This window comes from Micromesistius poutassou, assembly GCF_964030765.1.
Source record: "Micromesistius poutassou genome assembly, chromosome: 11".
Taxonomy (NCBI): Eukaryota; Metazoa; Chordata; class Actinopteri; order Gadiformes; family Gadidae; genus Micromesistius; species Micromesistius poutassou.
The window spans coordinates 3,087,158-3,111,130 of record NC_140281.1 but is presented as its reverse complement, the minus strand read 5'-3'; the positions used below and the strand labels follow the sequence as shown (position 1 = coordinate 3,111,130).

The 23,973-nt window shown below is 45.5% G+C and overlaps 1 protein-coding gene across 1 annotated transcript in view; it reads left to right on the top strand.

The window, feature by feature from the left end:
• The first annotated feature begins 2,019 nt into the window (after positions 1 to 2,019).
• LOC311355658 (myosin-binding protein C, fast-type-like) overlaps positions 2,020 to 23,973 on the top strand; it is a 23,752-nt gene continuing 1,798 nt past the window's right edge. Inside the window, exons 1-25 of the mRNA XM_084475460.1 lie at positions 2,020 to 2,109; positions 9,584 to 9,652; positions 9,763 to 9,911; positions 10,305 to 10,422; positions 10,946 to 10,994; positions 11,295 to 11,354; positions 12,893 to 13,059; positions 13,444 to 13,576; positions 15,727 to 15,851; positions 15,989 to 16,094; positions 16,390 to 16,559; positions 16,734 to 16,899; positions 17,105 to 17,211; positions 17,371 to 17,400; positions 17,483 to 17,625; positions 18,110 to 18,269; positions 18,349 to 18,453; positions 18,550 to 18,738; positions 18,856 to 18,990; positions 19,649 to 19,816; positions 20,269 to 20,357; positions 21,508 to 21,703; positions 22,318 to 22,457; positions 22,785 to 22,944; positions 23,892 to 23,973. The exon at positions 23,892 to 23,973 is cut by the window's right edge and continues 55 nt beyond it. Coding sequence (XP_084331586.1) covers positions 2,088 to 2,109; positions 9,584 to 9,652; positions 9,763 to 9,911; positions 10,305 to 10,422; positions 10,946 to 10,994; positions 11,295 to 11,354; positions 12,893 to 13,059; positions 13,444 to 13,576; positions 15,727 to 15,851; positions 15,989 to 16,094; positions 16,390 to 16,559; positions 16,734 to 16,899; positions 17,105 to 17,211; positions 17,371 to 17,400; positions 17,483 to 17,625; positions 18,110 to 18,269; positions 18,349 to 18,453; positions 18,550 to 18,738; positions 18,856 to 18,990; positions 19,649 to 19,816; positions 20,269 to 20,357; positions 21,508 to 21,703; positions 22,318 to 22,457; positions 22,785 to 22,944; positions 23,892 to 23,973 — 3,038 coding nt within the window. The 5' untranslated portion in view covers positions 2,020 to 2,087. The remainder of the gene's footprint in view (positions 2,110 to 9,583; positions 9,653 to 9,762; positions 9,912 to 10,304; positions 10,423 to 10,945; positions 10,995 to 11,294; positions 11,355 to 12,892; positions 13,060 to 13,443; positions 13,577 to 15,726; positions 15,852 to 15,988; positions 16,095 to 16,389; positions 16,560 to 16,733; positions 16,900 to 17,104; positions 17,212 to 17,370; positions 17,401 to 17,482; positions 17,626 to 18,109; positions 18,270 to 18,348; positions 18,454 to 18,549; positions 18,739 to 18,855; positions 18,991 to 19,648; positions 19,817 to 20,268; positions 20,358 to 21,507; positions 21,704 to 22,317; positions 22,458 to 22,784; positions 22,945 to 23,891) is intronic.

Here is a 23,973-nt window from a genome sequence, read left to right as displayed (position 1 = left end):
GAACTCATTTCCTGTTCCTGTTGTGTGGTTTCCCTTGTGAAGCACTTTATATTGCTGCTGTTTGCACGAAGTGCCCTCCGTAAATAACATCTGATTTGGTTTGATAGAACGCTATATATAGAAAAGATCTGTGTAGAGCTGTTCTATGATTAACACTTCCAGATGGAACACACACACACACACACACACACACACACACGCACACAGCACCGCACAGATTTGCATGCACACATACACATTTACATGCACACGTATAGCACACACACACACACACACACACACACAAATACACACTAACACTTACACACACACACACACACCTCCTCATAGATGAGGTGGATTTGGAGCAAAGGGAGCAGGAGGAGGAGTTGGAGGAGGGGGAGGAGGAAGAGGAGGATTTTGGCAGAGGGTGGGGGAGGAGGAGGAGGACGAGGAGGAGGAGGTGGAGGATTTGCGGGCGGAGTCCCTCAGGGTGCCAAGCATGGTTGAAGTCGTTGTTTTGGCATTTATAGCAGGAGCCCCGTACCAGAATAGATGAGAGGAGCCGGAGGAGGAGGAGGAGGACGACGACGATTCCCAGACACTCAACACCCTGAGCTCCTAGAGACATGATGTCACCCCAGTGCAGCTCCCAGTTGTTGTACTGCCACGGGGGGCCTCTGGGGGCCCCTGGGGGGCCCTGGGGGCCACCAGTGCACTGTTACTCTATGATTTATCCTCTGCGCTGCTGTTATCCTAAAGCTGCACCATTGCTTAATCAATCATTACATTAATAAATCATTTAGATATTAAGTGTTGGGACGAAGTCGAAGTAGAAGTTTTTTTTTTCTTTTGTCCCTTTAAAGTTAAAAAAATGTGATTGTCTTTCTTATATATGAACTTGAACTTGAAATTTGCATGTGCTTTGGGCGCAAAGAAAAACCAAATGTGTGTGTAAAGTGATGTAGTGTGTGACATAGTAGTGCTATGGAATGATCCTGGATCAAATCTGGACTTAAATGCAGATAAATGCAAATTCAAATTGCGGTCTAGGCGCATAAACGCATGCTGAGGCAAGAGCTACCTGTGATTGGCCACTTTGGGTGGCCAGGTAACACCAATCAAATGTTCTGGCTGTACCCTCTGATAGTCTGATGGGAGCAAATGGAGAAGCCTGAACAGCCCTTTAGCCCCGCCCCTTATATAAAAAGTGTCGACCACATGGCGGCGAGAAGGCATTGGTTGAATGTTGGCAGCGGGCGGGCAGTGGGGACTAGCTCAGCAGAGTGCTTGGTATTTCATCAAAGATTTTCTACATATACCAAGAGTGGATACTAATTATGGGTAACCCCCGGTGGGAATGGAAGCCCTTATCCTGGCGGTGTTGGTGCCTTTGCTCTACCAACCGAGCCACACAGAAAATAGAACCCCTAACCCTGCGGTGTTAATGCCTTGCTTTACCCGCTGAGCCACACAGGGAATGTAACTCCTATTCATTTAGTGTACGTGACTTGCTATACCTTCTGAGAAATATGGGAATCGAACCCCTGACAGCCCTGGCAGCATTAGCGGCTCGCTCTATGGAATTACCCCTGCATATGGAATCTAGAGTTATCTAAACTCTACTAAAGAAGTAGTAGTAGCTTTAAAGTGTTATATCTTACTGAGTAAAATCATTATAACTATAACGATCTATCAATGTGTGGGTGATTAATAGGGTACATTAGTTTAGAGGTGAATTGTTTTCCTATCTCTGTGTCTCTTTCCCTATCAGCTTCTCTCTCTCCCTCTGAGTCTCTCTCTCTCTCTCTCTCTCTCTCTCTCTCTCTCTCTCTCTCTCTCTCTCTCTCTCTCTCTCTCTCTCTCTCTCTCTCTCTCTCTCTCTCTCTCTCTTTCAAGTTTCAAGTGACCCCAACTCCCTGCGGTGTGTGTTATGTGTGTCTGTGTGTGCGTTTGTGTGCGTGTGTGTGTGTGTGGTGGTTCCTTGAAGTGCAGAGTGCATGTGGGAGAGGGGCGTGAGGGAGAGGGGGAGGGGGTCTGGATAAAAGGGTCGGGTCCCAGCCATCTTCATTTGTTTCACCGCAGAAAACCTTTGGATCCACAGAATCATGCCGGAGGCTGCAGACGCAGGTATGAACACACACCTTTCTCCTCCTGCTCCTCCTGCTCCTCCTGCTCCTCCTGCTCCTCCACTCTTCTGCAGCCTCATGGTTCACCCTGTCTGAGAGGCAGGGAGGTCTCTGGTGTAAGGGGTTCTGATGAGTGTGTAAGAGGGTCAGTGGGGCACCATGGGGGCAGAAGATTACGTCTACACTACAATTCTCTCCAGTCATCTGACTTCAATGCAGATCTAATACCAGGTTAATACAGAGGAAAGGAAAACAGGACATGCCCAGTGAGGAAGAAGGAAGCCGTGGGACGGAAAGTCATTCAGTGAATCCTGCATGCATTTTTATGTGTTTTGTTTTGTTTTAATTTCATAATTTTTTTATAATATATGAATTGAAATATTGCGGTAGTGGTAAAGTCCTCAATGGGAGGATATGTCCGGTTCCAGAGGCAGCTGTGGTCTAAGGGTTAGTCAGGGGCGGGTGGGTTCGTCGTTGGTATCTTGGACAGGGTCCTATATCGGAGGGGACGGAGGGGCTCTAGTGGCCCATCATGACCTTGTGTTTGCCTGGGGAGCAGGGATATCATGTAGTGCCACGAGAAAACATTGAAACTCTAGCAGTATGTTTAAAGTAGCAAGCGTGCGGTAACGCTATCCCTCCACTGATTAGACTGAGATGATTTCCCAGGGGTAATTGGAGTGATGCAACGGTCACATGTCATCCGCACACATCATCAATATCACATCTTGTTAATAACAGAGCTGATCAGGGACCGGTGTGATAACCGTCATTTGTTTCTTGCTTCAGATGTTTAGGTTAGTGGGTAAGGTCAAATCACAATACTTGTTTTGGGAAGTATTTGGCTTAGGGTGGGGTTAGGGTTTGGCTAGTACTTGGGTAAGCGGTTGGGTTGATCAGTAGGATGCCTTTTAGGGTTAGGGTAGGTTTCAGCTCTTGGGGTATGGGTTGGTTTATAGGTTGAGGATGCCCAGGGGACCCTAGAGGGCTGGGGTAAAGCACAGGCACATAACCTTGTTTTGGAATCAACAAATGTTTTAGGTTGGGATAAGTGTTGGGTTAGGGGTAGTCCTCCTATGATCATTTGATTAAACCGCAAGAAAGGCAAATTCTTGTGCGATGCTTGGGAATACAACAATGGCGAATACTGGCGTGGTTACCCACAGAGCTTGTGTGGGTTGTTACATAGAGAATAATGTGGGCACCGGACTTGCTCAATGTCGTCCAGCTGCTGTGCATAAAACTTTAGGGTTGTGTTCAATCAAATTCATTCATTCCGTGTTTGAATGCATACACGTCTTTTTGCGTACCTCTGAATTTCTGAAGCACCAAACAGACTTACGAGATGTGCGTCTACACCAATGTTAGTGCCACATTGGGGACAATAAATGCTGTGTCCGTGGGTGGTCCAGTAAAGTTGCATCACAGGGACTATACTGGAGGTGTGACGGGGTTAAGGTTAAATTGGCCAAATCTGGGGTTGGTCGCATCACAGCGATGATACTGGAGGTGGGACAGGGTTATGGTTAGGTTGGGAAAGTCCTGGGTTTGGGTAGGAGTTAGGGTTAGCCTGGGGTTAGGGTTGGGTTAGCCTAGTGTTTGGGTTTTGTTAGCATTGGGTTAAAGGGTTTGGGTTTTAGTTAGAGTTGTTGTGAGGGTAGTGTTTGGATTAAGGTAAGGGTCATTACGGTTGAGATTGCGTGAGGTTATGAATCCATTCATTATCTCTGAACTCCATCTTCTTTTGACACTTACCTCAGAGATCACAAGTTGCACTGCTATGTCTGCTTTTATCGCATCGACCCAGAACCTTACTTGGAACAAATGAATCGTCCCTCCCTCCCCTGAACCACCAAGATATTTTGATAGTCTCGCCTCATCGGCCCAGAATCAGTTCAGCAGAACTTGTAAACAAAGCATGTGCCCCAATTCCTTTCATCAGAGGAACAATAAAAGATGTATTTGTCACCATCTTGCCTCCAAGATATGGGTCTATTTAAAGTCACAGGGCTGTGAGACCGACTGACTTTACGTGGTTGTTAACTTATACAGCAGCCATAATATACATGCATTGGATATGACCCTGAAGCTCAATGCTGTGATATATTAGCAGCTCTCTGTAGCATTCAGGAGGGTTAGATCAATAAATCTGCCCTGTCTGCATGAAATACCTTCAGTAATGGATGCCACAAGGTGGTTTCCTGTGAGACGGGTGGTGTATTGTATTGTATTTCCTCAGTTGGAGCACCACACACTGAATGTAGCTGTGTTTGGTGCTGTCGGTAGCAGCATGAGCTTTTTATAGACCTTCCATAACCCGATCACGTTCCCCCCAGGGAGACGGGGACTGGAGTGTATTGACAGTATGTGCTCATTGCTTTGTGGCTGCACTAAGTGGATCGTGTTTAGCACGCAAAGTTATCACTTGTGTGCCTAAAACCGGCTAATGGCGGTGACTAGACGATACCTCCTAAAACGCATTTACGTTTTATGCTAGCTGACTTGCCTAAAGTGCTATCATCATTACCAACAGGGTGACACCCAACCTGACGAAAGTGAAGCACTTCAACAATAACAGAATGGCCAAAAGCCATTTGTAGGGACCTAGAGGATCCACATTTTGCCCAGCTGTGTAAGCATAGCCTGGTAGTGATAGCTTCATTATCATAGCTTGGTAGTGATAGCTTCATTATCATAGCCTGGTAGTGATAGCTTCACTGTATTAACATAGCCTGGTAATGCTAGCACAACACTGATAGTGTAACCTGGTAGTGTTTGCATGACTGTGCTTAAATGTCCTTATCATTTTAACATAAAACTGTTTTAGCATTTCCCGGTAGTGTTGGCTTTTCTTTTCTTATCTATAAATTTAGTTTGACAATTTTTTTTACAGTTGATATTATATGTAGATGTATTTCGGCCATCAGATAGGTCCGATAAATCTCCTAAGGATGTGGATTTGAAGGGTGAAATACCAGAGGAGTGCAGGGTGGTGGAGGAGGGGTGGAGGGCCGGGCCGGGGGTCCAAGACAGCTATTAAAGGTAATATGAAGATCTCGGGCCATCTGGCAGGACTTCAGCAGGGCTATAAGACACCGACCATGGCCTTTCCTCACCACCCCAGTCAAGCAGTCACACCCTCCTCCACTGAGGTACTCTCTGGGGAGCTTGGCTGCGAAGCGCCAATCTATTTAAGAATTTTCCAACATAAGAACGGCAGCGCTCCCTGAGCTCTCCATCCTAAGGCCGATGTGCTGGGACAGCTTGTCTGGGGTGACAGCATGTCTTTCTCCACATTCTGTATGATTAACTGATCCAGAGGTCAGTGTCAAGATATGTGACGATATCAGTTTCATGGAGAATTATGCACAGTTGCAACTAGGCAGACACTTTAAGGGGGCCGGCTAACCTTGAAGATGGTGATAGTGTTAGGTTCTTAATTTGTGCAGAAAAAAACCTACACTAAACAAAAGGCTGTAGAGAACCTACACTAAACAATCCTTAGAGAATCATCACTAAACAGTCTTTAGAGAATCAACACTAAACAGTCTTTAGAGAACCAACACTAAACAGTCTTTTGAGAACCAACATTAAACAGTCTTTAGAGAACTAAACTCAAGAGTCTTTGGAGAACTACACTAAACAGTCTTTTGAGAAACAACACTAAACAGTCTTTAGAGAAGCTAACCTAAACAAACAAACAAAGAACCAGTCCGTAGAGAACCCACACTAATCAAACTATCTGTAGAGAACCTACACTAAACAAATAGTATGTAAAGAACCAACGCAAATGCCGAGGTTCACTTTGGAAATAAGTTTAAGCTAACCTACAGGAGTTTTTCTGTAACCCGAAAAAACGGATAACCCACACTAAACAAACAGTATGCAAAGTATCTTGACTTAACCTTCTGCACTCACAAAGCCTCTGCTACAGCCTAACTTTCTGAGCTACTCCATCATTAAAGGCTGTGCTATGTCGAGGTGTCCAAACAAACTATATTGTTCCCATACAGTAGGCTCCAGGCCTGTTTTACAGTCTCAGTTCTAGATGACTGAGGAACATTTGTAGGACACCTGAAAACATACCTGGAAAACTGTTATGTTGTTACCTGTAGTCACATGTACGTACCGGTGATACCTGGTTACCTGTACAGGTAGTAATCATATGGAAATCTAGGTAGGTAGTGGTCACGTGGTTTCCTGTCAAGGTATTTGTCAAATAGTTACCTGTACTTCAACCTGTACAGGCCATGGTCACTGGCTTATCGTTACAGGATTACCTGTACAGGACACATGGTTACCTGTGCAGGTTACATGGTTACCTGTACAGGTCACATGGTTAGCTGCCTCATCATCCCTATCAGTTTTGTGCAATCACAGTGGGATGTGACCTCTTCTATTAGTGTGTGGATGCAAGTGTGTATGTGTGGCGGGTGAATGAGTGTAATTCTCTCTCTCTCTCTCTCTCTCTCTCTGTCTCTGTCTCTGTCTCTGTCTCTCTCTCTCTCTCTCTCTCTCTCTCTCTCTCTCTCTCTCTCTCTCTCTCTCTCTCGTGTAACAGGAGCATGTGTGTGTGGATCATGTGATGCTTCATGTGTTTGTTCAGCTGTTGAGATGGCTTCCATTATTCTGCTTACTGGCGTCATTTTGTGTTACTTTTAGCTGCAGAGCCTTATATGATGCGCTGCTGCTCAGTGGGTGTGTCCCAGAGTGGTAAATGGTGTAATGTTTGTTACAATTATAATATGATATGATATGTACAATGTAATATGTCTCGGTAACAAACAACAATCAAGAAATTTAATGTTTTGACTGCAAAATTCAATAATGTTACATTTACATTTTATTTATGCTTCAAATAGTGGGTATAGATAAATACGTTATTTTACATTATATACGTATATTTTGGTATATTTGTATGTATTTATTTGTATTTTAGTTAATTTGGTAATTCTACATTACCCTAGTAACATTTAATTTTTAAAGCTGTGCCGACAATTTCACATGTTCGCTGCATTCACACCTGTTAACATGGGGATTATATTTTGGCTTCACAAAGTGCCAATTATTTTTGTGTATGATCAAAGAGGAACCGTGTCTCCTTACTTTTAAACATTCCACTTCTTTAAATAAAGTTAAGTCAGTATATCTCAGATCAACAGTATCTGATGCAGTGCTATTCTTAGCAAGAAGCTAACAGTGTATCTTATTCAGTATTCCAAGCAACAGGCCTAACGTATGGTATTCTGAACATGGGGCTAAATGTATTTGATTAAGTATTCTTAGCATTGAGCTAAGCTAAGCTAACTGTTGTCGTTCTCTCCAGGGGAACTGCCCCCAGCAGATGACGGTAAGGAGGACTTTTGTTTCAGGACTGAATTTAACTTCCATGTATTCATACATGTGTGAATACATGTGCCTTTGTGTTTAGATGTATAAAATATATATATTAATGTTAATATTAATAAAACCATTAAGAAATATGTTTTCTCGTCTGTAACAAAATTAATGACACCGTGTGTCATTGGAATAATAGTTCAAAAAATGCATTGTTTTATTCCTTCCCCTTTTTTTACGTATTAATCTTCTCATATATACATTATATATGTTGACACCCAGAATGCATCATAGTGTTACTTGAATGAATTAAAAAATAAATAAAAAGTAAAAATATTTTCCATGGATGGCGTGCCTCTAGGTACATATTTGTTTACGATTGATGATTCCTACCGTTCCCATTTGAATGTATATGCTATTGGGTTTCTTAATTCAGGGTGCGACCTCCATTTAAATCACCTGAAAAGGTATTAAATGTTGACGATGCATGACTGCTGAGCGAAGTATGTGTGGCTGCACATACTTGAACATAAGTATGAATGTATTTTACAGTATACGTATACATAAGTGTGTAGTACAGGATTTGAGTGTGTATTGCAGTATATGCTTGGATTATTCCGTGTGTTGATTGAGCTGCTACTAGTTAAGTTGTGCATTACATTATGTGTGCATAGTAGAGTAAAAGTGTGTCATATGTCCATCCTTTGAGTTCTGTTTTGCTTCGTCCACCACAGACTCTGGAGACGAGGGTAAGAGCCAGACCGGTACATGGTCTGGACTGGTCTGTACAGGTTTAGACTAGTCTGTAATAGTGTGTACTGGTGTGTCAATAACATACCATCCCATGTCTACCCCCGGTATTATGTGCTGCTATGTGCGGACGCCACATAATATGTCAAACAGACACCGTCTTCACAGACTCGGGTACATTTTTATTTGAAATATTGGCGACTACATTGTAGGATATAAAAATAAACACTCTGACTTATCGTCACTTAGGGCCGATTACACCTCCCTACATACCTCTGTGTTGCCAAACTAAAAGTCATCCCCAGTATGTGTGGTGTGAACAATCGGCGGGAAGACAGAAACAACAAAGTGAAAGCACGTCCGACATGAGCTGTGGTGGAGATAATCTGTCACACATCAACGCTCTCAGTTCAATCTGAATGGCGGGGCCACCTTACCCATGGGCAAATATTAGGAGAAAAGAACAGAGAACTTCTTTCCCTCCACTGCTTTCTGCTTTCCCTCCACGCTAGCAGGCTCAGAAGCACCCGCTCCTACTATAGTCTTCTGCTCTGAGATCTCTTATCTTCTGCTGCTTTTTACCGAGTCCTGCAGTTCAGTTCTGTAACTAAGTCAAGGTAGCCCTGGTGATTTCAAATCCAATGTTCCGGTCTGATAACAAAACCTTTGTCACCGAAAGGTTTCTTCCTGACATGTTTTAATACTACATCTCTGTCCGCATTTGATCTGCTGTGTTAACATTGACTCCTGACCTCTGACCTATGGTACAGTGTAACAATGGGTTGTTATACTTCCATAAGTGACCCCGGACCCCAACTGTGAGGACATTGCCCCGCATGAGGCGCATACGTTGTTTTTGAACCCTAGGTCACATATGTGTGGTAGCTTACTTAATAAGTCACATATGTGCCAAGTCACACATGTGTTAAGTCACAAACTCTGAGTCAGATACTCGTTGAGGTACATACGTATTAAGGTACGTATGTGTTGTGTTTGTATAGATACTTGTTAAGTTACATATGTATTAAGGTACATATGTGTTGTGTTCAAATAGACACTAGTTGAGTTACATATGTATTAAGGTACATATGTGTTCAAATAGACACTAGTTGAGTTACATATGTATTAAGGTACATATGTGTTGTGGTCAAATAGACACTAGTTGAGTTACATATGTATTAAGGTACATATGTGTTCAAATAGACACTAGTTGAGTTACATATGTGTTAAGCCTTAATACTGATATTTCTAACTGTGCGGTCTTCCCGAGGGCTGTGGGTCTCTCCTGTGTTTTCACGGCACCTCTATGTCTGTCCTGTGTTCAAAAACCAGTCTCTCTCTTCCTCGCTCTCTCTCCCTCTCTCTCTCCCTCTCTCTCCCTCTCTCAGAGAGCCATGGGACGGAGTTGACTGGGCTCTTTGTCGAGCGCCCGCAAGAGAATGTCGTCATCGTCGCAGGTAGGACAGGACAGGTAGACAGACCGGACCGACAAACAAAGGACAGGTAGACAGAGTATCTTTGCGATGTGATTGGCCGGTTGATGCTAATGCCCGTGTGTGATTGGCAGGTGGGGATATGGTCCTCACGGCGAAGGTGGATTCCACCACGCTGACGAGGAAGCCCACCATGAAGTGGCTGAAGGGGAAGTGGTTGGACCTCGGCAGCAAGGCCGGGAAACACCTGCAGTTTAAAGAGACGTACGACCGTGAAACCAAGGTACACAAATACACACGGACGGACAGACGGCTAGCGGAGGGAGACGCCTCAGTCGAAATTCAACGTGCACATTTGTCTCATTTCTATTTGTGTGTGTGTGTGCCTTTGTTTGTGTGTGTGTGTGTGTGTGTGTGTGTGTGTGTGTGTGTGTGTTTGTGTGTGTTTATGTGTGTGCGTGTGCGTGTGTGTGTTTATGTATGTGTGTGCATTTATTTATGTGTGTGCATTTGTGTGTGGGCGCGTGTGTTTATGTGTGTGGGTTCGTGTGTGTGTTTATGTGTGTGCGTGCGTGCGTGTGTTTATGTGTGCGTGTGTGTGTTTATGTGTGTGTGTGTGTGTGTGTGTGTGTGTGTGTGTGTGTGTGTGTGTGTGTGTGTGTGTGTGTGTGTGTAGGTGTACACCTATGAGATGAAGTTGATCAAGGCGGTCCCGGGGGATGCAGGGGGGTACAGGTGTGAGGTCACCGCCAAGGACAAGTTTGACAGCTCCTCCTTCGAGATCACTGTAGAGGGTAAGTGACACCCTTCTCTGCCCTAATCCTCTCTCCCTCTCCATCACTCCTCAGCTCTATCACCCTCCAACCCCTCAACCTCACTCGCCCCTCAGCGCTATCACACTTCATCCAGTGTCACCCCCTCACCATCTTTAACCCCTCACCTTTCATCACCCCCTCACTCTCTATGGAGTCAGACACCCTGCTTCTAACTACCATCACACCTCTTCTCCTTCTCCTCTTCTGCTCTCTCCTCTCCTTCCTATCCCTCCTCATCCTCCTCTCCTCCTCCTCTCACCTCCTTCTCCGCCCCTCTCTGCTCTTCTTCCTATCCCCCCTCTCCTGCTCCTCCTCCTTTCCTCCTGCTCTCACCTCCTTCTCCTCTTCCCCTCTCTCCTCTCCTTCGTATCCCCCTCTCCTCCTCCTCCTCCTGCTCCTCTCACCGGCTCCCCTCGTCCTCCTCTCACCTCCTTAACCACTCCTCTCTGCTCTCCTTCCTATCCCCCCTCTCCTCCTCTCACCTCCTCCTCTCCCCTCACAGCTGCACACCAGACAGAGGATGTAGATATCCTATCCAGCTTCAAGAGAGCGTGAGTAACCTCCCCGTGCGTGCGTGTGCGTGTGCGCATGTGTGAACATGTGTGCATTGATGGACAGACATTTTGTGGTAATGGTCTTTGAGAGCATGTGGTCTCTTCTGTCATTCAGCACTTCTTCAGTTAACTATGCAGAGACGCAGACACATAGAGATCCTTGCAGACACATAGAGATCCTTGCAGACACGTAGAGCTTCTTGCAGACAGTTAGAGCTTAGAGTACACTTAAGGCATGCCGCCGGGCCACCCATGCTGTGTCTGACCTCTCTCTGCCTCTGTATCTGGTGACCATAGCGATGCCGGAGAAGATGATGGAAATCTGGACTTCAGCGCCCTCCTGAAGGCAGCTAAGAAGTAAGGACACACACAGGGTTTCACCTGGTCCACCGCTGTCTGTCTACCTGGTCCACAGGTATCTGTCTACCTGGTCCACCACTGTCTGTGTACCTGGTCCACAGGGGATCTCCTGGGCCACAGGCGTCTGTCTACCTGGTCCACAGATGTCCATCTGGTCTTACAATGGTTCAACTTTGTAAAGGGCCCATATACACAAGGGTTTATCATTTGGATTCTGGATATATATATTTAGGGCTGTCAATCAATTTAAAAAATGAATCTAATTAATTACAGGCTCTGTGATTAATTAATCTAAATTAATTGCATACTTACATGATGCAGAGAAAGTATTTAAAAATAATTTAATTCAAATGATTAATAAATAAATGTCTCTTTTATTTAAAGGTCCCATGGCATGCTATTTTATGGATGCTTTAATATAGGTGTTAGTGGGCCCCTAATACAGTACTTGAAGACCCACAATGAGCTCTCCACAAACGTGCCGTTTTTAGAGGCAGGTCAAGGTGGAGGGTGGGGGTGTGGCCCTGAGCAGCTTGCGGCCACGGTACCATGCGCTAGTGTTTATAGTGGAACACTGAACACTCCGGGTGCTCCGGCGGGAGTCCTGGAGCTCTATATCTAAATAATATCATATTATATTTAGATATCTATATAATATAATATATATTATCATGGTCAAAAGCTGTTTGCGCCTCCGGATGATATTATGAATCTCAAATGACTGCGTCGGGTTCTCTGACGCCTCTGGTTCTTCCACTTCCACGTCAATATTAAGTACAGACTGAACCGCGACATGGAGGAGAAAAGGATTGTTGCCCAGGATTGTCCGTCGGAGCCCCATTGCCCGCTGAACGCTGCCTGTTGCCAGGGGTTGTCTCCCGCTGGAGCCCCGCTGCCCGCCCAGCTCTGCTGCCCGCTGAACGCTGCCCACCCCTGGGGCTGCCCGCCCAGCCCCGTTGTTTCCCGCTGGAGCCCCGCTGCCCGCTGCCCGCTACCGCGGCAGCGGTATTATGCAAGCTTGCGTTATTGTGACGTCATATGGGGCCAGCTCCCAAATCGAAGCGTTTCAGTGATCCTTTTTTCAAAGGCGGAGCAAGATACCTACTTCTCGGTTTACACCTAACGCAATTTTTAGCTACTGGGGGACCATAGGGAGGCTAGGGGAACTCAACTTAATGTTAGAAAACCTCAAAGTGAAATTTTCATGCCATGGGACCTTTAAAACATGTCTTTAATTAACATACGGTGCATTTTAAGATTTTAAGATTAATAACATTTCCATCTCACTCAAGATGCAATGCATCTCAGGCAAAAAATATACAATACTTTGTTTTGACTCTAGAGGGCACTATAGAAGCGCGATTAATCTGCGTTAATTATTTTAACGTGTTATTTTTTCTGTGATTAATTAATCGAAATGAACGCATTAATTTGACAGCCCTAATATATATATATATATATATATATATATATATATACATATATATGTCTTCATAGTATTATTATTTGTAAATTATATATTATCCTGATCCCAGGAAGAAGAGACCCGAGGCAGAGAAGCCCGAGATCGACGTGTGGGAGCTGTTGAAGAGCGCCCACCCCAGCGAGTACGAGAAGATTGCCTTTGAGTACGGCATCACCGACCTCCGAGGCATGCTCAAACGGCTGAAGAAGATGAAGGCAGAGCCCAAACACAGCGAAGGTACAGGGAGGGGAGGTTATGGGGAAAGGGGAGGGGAGGTGATGGGGGTGAGGGGAGGTGATGGGGTAAGGGTAGGGGTGGTGATGGGGGTGAGGGGAGGTGATGGGGTAAGGGTAGGGGTGGTGATGGGGGTGAGGGGAGGTGATGGGGTAAGGGGAAGGGAGGTGATGGGGTTAGGGAGGTGATGGGGTAAGGGGAAGGGAGGTGATGGGGTTAGGGGAAGGGTGGTGATGGGGTTAGGGGAAGGGTGGTGATGGGGTTAGGGGAGGTCCAGACTCTACATCGAGTTGTGTAGATGTGACCATACTCTTCTAGACCACATATCTACAAAGAGTTGTATGGATAATAGCTCTAGTAGTATCCAAACCTCTTTCCTCTCCGCAGCCTTCCTGAAGCGCATGGAGTCGTGCTACTCTGTGGAAAAGGGCAAGAAGATTGTGCTGACCTGTGAGGTGTTTGACGCCAACACTGAGGTGAAATGGTTGAAGAATGGCCAGGAGATCAAGGGGTCTGCCAAGTAAGAACAAAGCAGATGTATCCAGCCCACCGTGCAAACTGACATTTGTAGAGTATGTTTTCACCAGTATGTATTATTATAAGGTAGTTGGCAGGGTTGCCAACTTTGGGACTTTGGCTGGAGTGAGACTCTGCAAAATGTCAGTGGGTGTGCGAAGAGCGCGCGTGCGCGGCGAACGTTTTCGTTAACCATAACCCAATTTCTTTTACAAAACAGTCCTCGTTTACTTAGTATAAACAAATTGAAGAAAGGCTTACATAAAAGCCATTGGCTGTTGTTGACGTAGGACATTCAAAATGTGTTCAGATATTTTTTAATCATGCATTTAATCATGCATTGACATGGGAACAGACATGGGACAGACATGGGAGCTGTATACTGATACCTGCTGCCATAGATATGTATTTAACCAAGACCTCAGAATTTATTCCCAGTCTGACCCAGAAAGAAGGAATTTAACAGAAGGTAACAGTGTGTCACAGACTTTAATTAGTTTAGTAATTTGGTTATTGGTTGATAGCCTAGACTACATTAAGACACCTTGTAATTTTGTTTTGAGGAGGGCTGTCAAACCATGAGAAAACCTTTAGGGTCTATATTGCGAGAATAGGTTACTTGGACCCCACTCATTGCCAAACGTGATTTTATTTAGCCTAATGACTGATATTGAAAAGTAACAACATGGAATTAATGTTGAATCAGAATTAAAATACAATATCCTAATTAAATTATAGCCTATAGAAGCCAAGAGATTCAGTAAAATGAGCTTATATTGACTTGTTCTTTCCGTGCTCAGCTCGAAAGGCACTTGTAATATAAATAAAATATAGGCTAAGTAACACCAAACTAACAATTTCTAGTTGAATTTCAACAAGGTCCACAGTCCACACAGAGAGGCAGAGAGACAGAGAGACAGAAGACATGGAAGGAGGGAGGGAGACAGACCGGAAGAGTTTTTGGAAAGGATCATGCCATTTAAGAGAAGTTCTCTGAAAAGCTCTTTGAGGTATCTTTTTGCCATCTTTCTCTCTTGTTCAAATGTTGGGAATCACATAAAAATGCACATTTGATGTTCTTGTTCATTTTGATACCCTGGCTGTAATTTTAGGCTAAGTGTTGAGTAAGTAAATTAAACCAAATAGTGGAGTTAGTCAGTAATAAAACAATCCTAACGTTGTTATTTTAAAATGACAGCACTAGTTTGAGGCATTTATTTGCGCTCTCAGACCTTAACCAAGACTTTATTTTCTTCTTCCCAAATGCGCATCTTTCAATCAAAACGTTTCATGCGCAACTAAAAGAAGGGAGTGGCGACATAGAAAGGTGCACGGAGGACGTTGTAGATCAGCCTGCACTGCAGTCAATGCAGTAGGTCCGAATAGATGGATAGATAGATAGATCTAACAAGCATGTTTCCTGTATAGTCTGTGGTCTAGTAGTGAGTGATCAACAGTGAATGGACGGAAAAAAGTTGATTATTATTATTTTTCCAAAGATGGGCTATTTGGCATGAAATCTCTTGCGTGTGCGTGAGAGTGTGAGATTGATGCTGAAAACTGCGAGTGTCACGCCAGATGCGTGAGAGTTGGCAACCCAGTTGGTCAGGCGCTCAGCGTTATTTACTCAGCTGCTCACTGGAGTACACTTTCATACACCATCTAGAATTACTTGTTGCCATCCTGGGATGTATTAATAGAAAGCCATAGCTCCATAAATCTACTAAGGGGCTTTCAGTAGAGCTCTAAATCTATATGACAATGAGTGCTCAAATCATAACAATATGCTCATGAGCTTTTAAAATACTTTTAAATACATTTAATTTCCATTTAATTTATTTATTTAAAGGACAGTGCACATTAATCTACATTTCTGTAAATGTGCCAGTGTTAGCCAGCAGGCAAATTTTCAACTGTAGTCCTTTGGCAAGATGTTAAGCTAGTCACACACAAGGAACATAAGGCTACTACTTAAGGCATTAAGCATTCCTGTTCAAATGACCTGACAGAGGCACGTTCAGAAGATGTCTTTTGGTTTAAGACACCACCAAGCTTTAGTTTCGAACTCTAAGACAACACCTTTAGTTTTTCCAAAATGTCCCATCTTGGATAAAGTATGCCCTATTTAAAATTGCTTATATTGTTGTTCCACAGGTATATCATGGAATCTATCGGAAACCTCAGGAAACTGACCATCATGAGGACGACACTGGCCGATGACGCAGCCTACGAATGTGTGGTCGGAGAGGACAAGTGCTTCACCGAGGTGTTTGTCAAAGGTACGATGGACTAATGGCAGATGAGTATATTATACAGCAATATTCAAGCCGCCCCAATGGCTCTCTTGAGTAGTTTGAACGGCAGAGATCCCCTGCATATTGTATGCATATGAAGTATCTTTCATTTGTACCATCAGAGCCCCCAGTGACCATCACCAAGCTGATGGATGACTACCACGTGGTGGTAGGGGAGAGGGTGGAGTTTGAGGTGGAGGTGTCTGAGGAGGGTGCTAACGCCATGTGGTCAGTAAACATTCACATGTTTTCATTAGTTTATCGCTTTAGATTCTGATTAAATTTGGGGAAGCTCTTCTGTTCTTTATAGCTCTCTATTCATGTTTACCATTCACATTTTTAGCAGATGCCTTTATTAAGTGACTAATGCAGCACATTCAGATATGACATGAAGGATCAGGTAGGGATTTAAGGGGTTCTCAAGGATGATAAACCTTGGGGTTGAGGTTAGTCAGTGATCCGAGGTACTACCTGTGTGAGAGAGGGGGGAGGATAGTGTTGATGGGACTGTCTCCACGGACAGGTTCTTCGAGGACATTGAGCTCCACAAGGATACCAACCCAGCCAAGTACCGCATGAAGAAGGATGGTAAGAAACACACGCTTACCATCCTGGAGGCCGGCCTGGAGGACATCGGCATGTACCACTGCTGGACCAACGGGGGTCACACCAAGGGAGAGCTGGAGGTGGAAGGTACCAACCGTTGATAGATTGGAACGCGGGTTTCTGAATGGTAGCATAATAGTAACAGCACAAACATAAACCACATAAATTGTAGCTGTATTGATAACAGGGACAAGGATTAAGTTGAATGCGTAGGAATTGCCTATTCCTGACGATTTACTTCTCCTTCACCTCTCTCTCCAGAGAAGGAACTGCTGGTGTTGCAGGACATTGCTGATCTCACAGTGAAGGCCACCGATCAGGCCGTGTTTAAGTGTGAGGTCTCGGACGACAAGGTGACCGGGAAGTGGTTCAAAGACGGTGTAGAGGTCCTGGCGGATGAACGCCACAAGATGACCCACAATGGACGGTGAGAAAAACACAAGCATCGTGAGGTCAGGAGCAGCTAAGACAGAGGTCCCCATTACCCCATTGTTATGGCAGATAATTCTTGTGGTCCAACCTCAACCCTCAAGAATTGGGAGTTCGGGGTTAGGAGTAGTCTAGCTGGTCCGGTTGGGCTAAGGAGTCTTGTCAAAGCACATTTTAACACTGCTGTATGTGTGATCTCTCAGGTTCCATAAATTGCTTATCGACAATGTGAAGCCAGCAGATGCTGGAGACTACACCTTTATCCCCGACGGTCACGCTCTGTCGCTGTCTGCCAAACTCAACTTCCTCGGTAAGGAACCTCTGACCTTTTCACCCGAGAAGCTCATGAACTCTCGCTCTCTGTCTCTTTTTGTCTCAAAATAATTATAATGTACTAAATATAGAATGTATTATATCCTCAATATCTCCATCTAAGACCCCACTGACACAACTCTTTCCCTCTAAACAGAAATCAAGATTGACTACGTGCCCAGACAGGGTATGTTAAACACCAATTCAAAAGACGTTTGAACCTGTCCACTGTCTTGTTAATCTTCATAGTCTCCAACACCCTTCCTCAGACCCCCCCAAGATTCACCTTGACACCACAGGGAACATGGTCTCCCAGAACACCATTATTGTGGTGGCAGGAAACAAGCTTCGTCTCGACGTGGAGATTACTGGAGAACCAGCACCAACTGTGGTCTGGTCCAAAGGAGAAGAGGTACCTACACTATTCTGGTCAAAGTAGAACAGGTCCCAACTAGTCTAGTCTAACCTGGTCTTAAGGTACCCACACTAGTTTGGGATATCCTGGTCTGCCTGGGTCAGGGGATAACAGGTACCTACACTAGTCGGTTCTAAAGGTACTAATGCGAGACAACTAATGAGTTTGGGGACCTTATCATTATGGACTTTGTTCAGCAGATCACTCTGTGGCCCAGATAAGGCCAAGATGTCAAACATGGAGCGTACATAGCCCATAATTCATTGGGTTTTAGTTTAGTTCCTGCATTGGGTCGGATTGTGTTTGACTGCGGCGTTCCGAAGCGCCCAGCCGAACCACACCAGAGGTTGAACCGTACCAGGGTTCAACCAAAAAATCAACTAAACGGTGTGCTTGTGAATGCAACTTAAGGTCTCTAACCAGAGAGCACCAGATGTGACCGGGTTCATCCAACTCACTCAGGATGTTCCCTCTATGCCAGCAAATCACAGCGACGGAGGGGCGTGTCCGTGTTGATAACCGGAAGACCCTGAGCAGCTTTGTGATTGAGGGGGCAGAGAGAGAGGATGAGGGGAACTACACTATCTGTGTGACAAACCCCGCCGGAGAGGACAAAGCCATGCTGTTCGTCAAGATCGTAGGTGGGTGAAGTTCCATCTCTGCGAACATGACATGTATATTAATAAAATTACCTACATATTTATAACTCGTGGTGTCCAGACGTACCTGACCCTCCTGAAAACGTGAAGTGCCTGTCGGTGGGAGAGGACTGCTCCACTATGGCCTGGGAACCTCCTGTGTTTGACGGCGGAGCGCCACTCAAAGGTAGGAGTCACTAGTCTACAATGCAGCCTCCTCTGTCCGTCAGTCTATCAGTCTCCCTCACACTCTCATTAATTATACAAATGTACCCTCTGTCAGGTTACTTGATGGAGAGGAAGAAGAAGGGGTCCACCAGGTGGACGAAGCTGAACTTTGACGTTTACGCGGCCACGACCTATGAGGCGAAGAGGATGATTGAGGGAGTGTACTACGAGATGAGGGTATTTGCGATCAACAGCATCGGCATGTCACAGCCCAGCCTCACTTCCAAACCCTTCATGCCCTTGGGTGGGTTCCTCCAGCTCCTATTCAAAATAAAGCAGTAATACCACGGCAATAGCTGTGTGCAATGTGATGCTCGGTTTGCACTACCTTTTAACCCCTGGGTTGTTTTGGACGAACCAGCTCCTACCAGCGAGCCGACGCGCCTCATGGTGCACGACGTCACCGATGGCACGTGCACACTCAAGTGGATGGCACCCGAGAGGATCGGCGCGGGCGGGCTGGACGGCTACATCATCGAGTACTGCAAAGAAGGAGGTCGGTCTCATCTGACCTCTGACCTGGTTCACTAGGTCGCGTTAAGGCTTAGTTATGGTTCCACGTCGACGCTACGCAAGGGGGTTTACGGACCCGTTACGTCCTTGCGGACCCTCCTTTTGTCCACCGCAAGGGCCTGACGTGTGCCTCCCAAAAATTGGAACCTTGCGTCGAGACGACGCAGCAGCAAGGGCTGTGATTGGTCCGCTCACTAAAACCCGACGCAGAACCAAAACAGGTTCACGACTGCGTGGAAGCGTTTGTGTGGTCATCGCATTGTGTCGACGTGGAACCATAGCTGAGCCTGATCTTGAGAGAACAATGAGATGAAAGATAATTTGTTAATAAACCTTACTGTCAGAGGGGCCAGGTTAGTCCTTGGCTTAGGGTGTTTAACTCCCATCAAAAGGTTCCATGTCCACAACTAACCTGCCATCCTAGCAAGATCCAAGATAGATACCTTCCCATAACAAAAATAATAACTGTAACTCCCTTTGGATAAAAGCATCCACTACTTAAGTAAAACACTAAACGATATGATTAAATTCATAAATTTGTTATTTGTCCTCATACTAAATGATAGTAAATACATACTAATTGAAAACTGTTCCTCATTAACCAGTGTGTAACAAGTGTCTGACCTCCCCTCTCTCCCCAGAAACTGAGTGGGTGGTGGCCAACAAGGACCTGTGTGAACGCCAGGGCTACGTGGTGCGAGGGCTTCCTGTTGGGGAGAAGATCAATTTCCGGGTCTTCGCCAAGAACTTGGCGGGCGTCAGCCCCCCCGCAACCCTCGCCCAGCCTGTCACCGTCAGGGAGATCGTCGGTGGGTTTGGTCCCAGGTTCTTCTGGGGTCTCTGAAGGTTGAGTCCCTGGTTCTGGGTTCCTCTGTAGAGTCGGTCCCGGGTTCCAGGGTCCTGTGTGGGTTGAGTCCCGGGTTCTGGGGTCTCCGTGGGTTCAGTCCCGGGTTCTATGTTTTCAATAGAATAAAACCGTCTATATACACAATGAGAGCAATAATAAATGTAAAATTACATTATATATGCTACAGTATATGCTACATTATTATACATTATAATGTATAATGTAAACATTATATAGTATACATGATCCATGACACATCTAAAATATATAATTGAGCTAAGCTTATCTATAACATAATTACATTCCATAAATTAGCATTTTCTGATGCAAGATCTGAACAGAACATTCAAACACGTTCACTAGTGCGCGTGTCAGTATCCTAGCAACAGTTAACCAGAACCTCCCCTCTTCCAGATCTTCCAAAGATCCGACTCCCTCGCGAACTCAGAACCAAATACATCAGGAAGGTCGGAGACAAGATCAACCTGGTCATCCCCTTCCAGGTGAGACCATTACTCATCAATCACTATCCAACCAACCAATTATGTGTTTTATTAATGAACATTATCGATCATTATTATCATCTTTGTCCTTTACGATCCACTTCTAATGACCATAGCCGTGGACTTGTTTGATTTGTTTGATTTCTTGTTTCCTCATTCCCTAATCCCTAGATTGTGAACACTATATATTACACCTTATAGTGAATAACTAGGGCATTAAATAGTTGGAAATAATATGCGTGTCAGATGAACCCCTTGAAACCAGTTCATCCTATCAGACTAAACTAGTTCATCCTACTAGATATGGAGGAAAATTTACCTTACATTATTATGTTAACATATAATTTTTATTGGGCTTATATGCTATATAAATATAACAATGGTGGTGAAAAGCTTAAGAAGACAGGTCACCACTCCTCTTTGACTGTGGGAGTGGTGCCAGAAAGTCTGGTGATTGGCTTAATTGTGGTGACCCACTGACATAGAGGTCAAGAATCAGGGTGAACTGAGGTTAGCCTAGGGGCAAAGAAGAGCTGGACACTCCAATTGATGCCATAAAACTGTCGCTGACCCACTCCCAAAAACTCCTGGGAGGCAAGATGCAGGCCAGGAGGGAAACTAGAAAGATAACAGATTGCGAATAGTTAGACATGTGTGTGCAGGGGATCCATAAATAACAACATTCTTGATGGACAGAAAGGGATATATAAGGAGCGGCCCGTGACCAGCTCTCGAGTTCTTTGTCAAACCAACTCGGCTTTGTTCTTACTTGTTCGCAAGTAAAAATAAAGTCTTTTGTCATTCTTGCTCCAGTCTCCTCAAACTCTCTTATTTAAGTTTTAGTGTTAAATGTGGTTTATCCACCACACAGACTAAACCAGTTCATCCCACCACACTAAACCAGTTCATTCAACCTGAAACTGGAACACGCTCAGGTGATGGTAGACCAGATTACCTGGCCATGTGATGGTAGACCAGGTTACCTGACCAGTCGAGGGCAGCCAGGTGACCAGGTTACATATGCCGGTGAGGGTAGGCCAGGCTATGGAAGTAGTAAACAAGGTGAGGTTACCTGACCAAGTGATTGTTAACCAGTTGAGGGTACACCAGATCAGGCGAGGGTTCCCTGACCGGGTGATTTCTGTCACAGGGTAAGCCCCGCCCCGTGGTCACATGGTACAAGGACGGCGAGCCGGTGAATGAGAAGCTGGTGGGCGTGAGGAACTCCACCGTGGACTCCATCCTGTTCATCCGCTCGGCGGAGAGAGAACACTCGGGGAAGTACGAGCTGGTGGTCCAGATAGAGAACATGGAGGACCGCGCCACCATCGACATCAGGGTTGTCGGTACGAACGCCGTGACCGGAGTTCCCTTGAGCTCATACCCATGACGATACACTCTGACTCTGATGTTCTCCACAGACCTTAAAGGGGACGTATTACACCATCAGGTGTGAGTGTGATTAGCCATTACAAGCCGTTTTGAAAATGTGCCGCTTCTGACATCACAGGTGGGCATGTCCACCTAGATGTGTGACGGATAGATGAGCAATGTTGGCTACAGTCTACTGGGTAGGCTGGTAGACTGGTCTATCCAGCACACATCTAGGTGGACACGCCCACCTGTGATGTCAGAAGAGCCAGATTTTCAAAACGGCTTGTCATGGGACCTTTAAACTCCTTCAGCTTTGGTTGTTGTTGAAGAATAATGAGTAATCCTTGCAATGCTGCCACCACCACCACTATTGCTAGATTATTTATGCATCATGTGCACATGAGAGAACAACCAGTAGACTTAAAGAACCTTGAAATGCTTGAATTCTAGGCTTCAACATAACCCCCCACTAATTCTACCACCACCACCACTACTACTACTGTGACACAACTACCACTGATAGTGATTGACTTGAGGGTATGAGGGGTCCAGCACCTCACCTGTGTCCTGCCCCCCCTCCCCCCAGAGAAACCCGGTCCTCCCACCAAGGTGAAGGTGACGGAGGTGTGGGGCTTCAACGCGGCGCTGGAGTGGGAGGCCCCGAAGGATGACGGTAACTGTGAGGTCACCGGTTACACCATCCAGAAGGCTGACAAGAAGACCATGGTGAGGAGGCCCTGGTCCAACTAGCCCGCTCTATCTTCATGCCTCCCTCTCTCTCTCTCTCTCACTGTCTCTGCGCTGTGTCTATGTAACTCTCTCACTCTCTCTATGACCACAACAAACGTCCTAACTCTCTCTCAAAATATGTCCTAACTCTCGTTCTCTCCCTGTGTGTCTCTATGTCTCTCTCCCAGGAGTACTACGACCACAAAATACGTCCTAACTCTCTCTCCCTGTGTGTCTCTATGTCTCTCTATCAGGAGTACTATGACCACAACAGACGTCCTAACTCTCTCTCTCTCCCTGTGTGTCTCTATGTCTCTCTACCAGGAGTGGTACACTGTCTATGAACACAACAGACGTCCTAACTGCACCGCCTCTGACCTCATCATGGGGAACGAGTACATGTTCCGCGTGTACAGCGAGAACTTCTGTGGTCTGAGCGAGGAACCCGGCCAGAGCAAGAACACAGCCGTCATCGCAAAGACAGGTGTGTGTACAAGTGTATCTGTGTGTGTGTGTGTGTGTGTGTGTCTAGATCTGTGTGTGTGTGTGTGTGTGTGTGTGTGTGTGTGTGTGTGTGTGTGTGTGTGTGTGTGTGTGTGTGTGTGTGTACATCTGTGTGTGTGTGTGTGTGTGTGTGTGTGTGTGTATGTGTGTGTGTGTGTGTGTGTGTGTGTGTACATCCGTGTGTGTGTGTGTGTGTGTGTGTACATCCGTCTGTGTGTGTGTGTGTGTGTGTGTGTGTGTACATCTGTGTGTGTGTGTGTGTGTGTGTGTGTGTGTGTGTACATCCGTCTGTGTGTGTGTGTGTGTGTGTGTGTGTGTGTGTGTGTGTGTGTGTGTGTGTTTGTACATCTGTATGTGTGTGTGTGTGTGTGTGTGTACATCCGTCTGTGTGTGTGTGTGTGTGTGTGTGTGTGTGTGTGTTTGTACATCTGTGTGTGTGTGTGTGTGGTATAGTGGTATGAGTGTATACATCCAAAAGCAGTTGTCCAATAAAAAAATATAAGAGAAAATAGTGTTACACAAATATATTTGTCTCACTTCTCTCTCCACTGGTCGGCCATCTCGGAGACTTCCAAACAAATCGAGTCTATCAAATGTATCTGTGTGTCTGGGTGATAGTGTGTTTGTGTGTGCCTGTGTGTGTGTGTCCATGTGCGTGCGTGTGCGTGTTTCTGTGTTGTTTGTGTATCCATACAATTCTCCTGTGTAGCGTGTTAAATATGGATGGTATCTCTAGTATTGGGTCCTAGTGTCCCTGACCACTTAGGACCGACTGCCTTCCAGCTCGACTCCCAGGGTTCCTTATGTACGATCCAACAGCTGCCCATCTGACAGCGCTCAGGCCTTCGTATGTAGTGTCGTGCACTGGGCGTATGCATGTTCCACAGCCAGGTACGGCCGCTAACCCTCGCCCTGCCCTCCCCTCAGGTCTGCAGTACAATCCCCTGGAGTTCAAGGAGAAGGACGTGACGTGCGTTCCCACGTTCACCCAGCCGCTCCTGGACCGCTC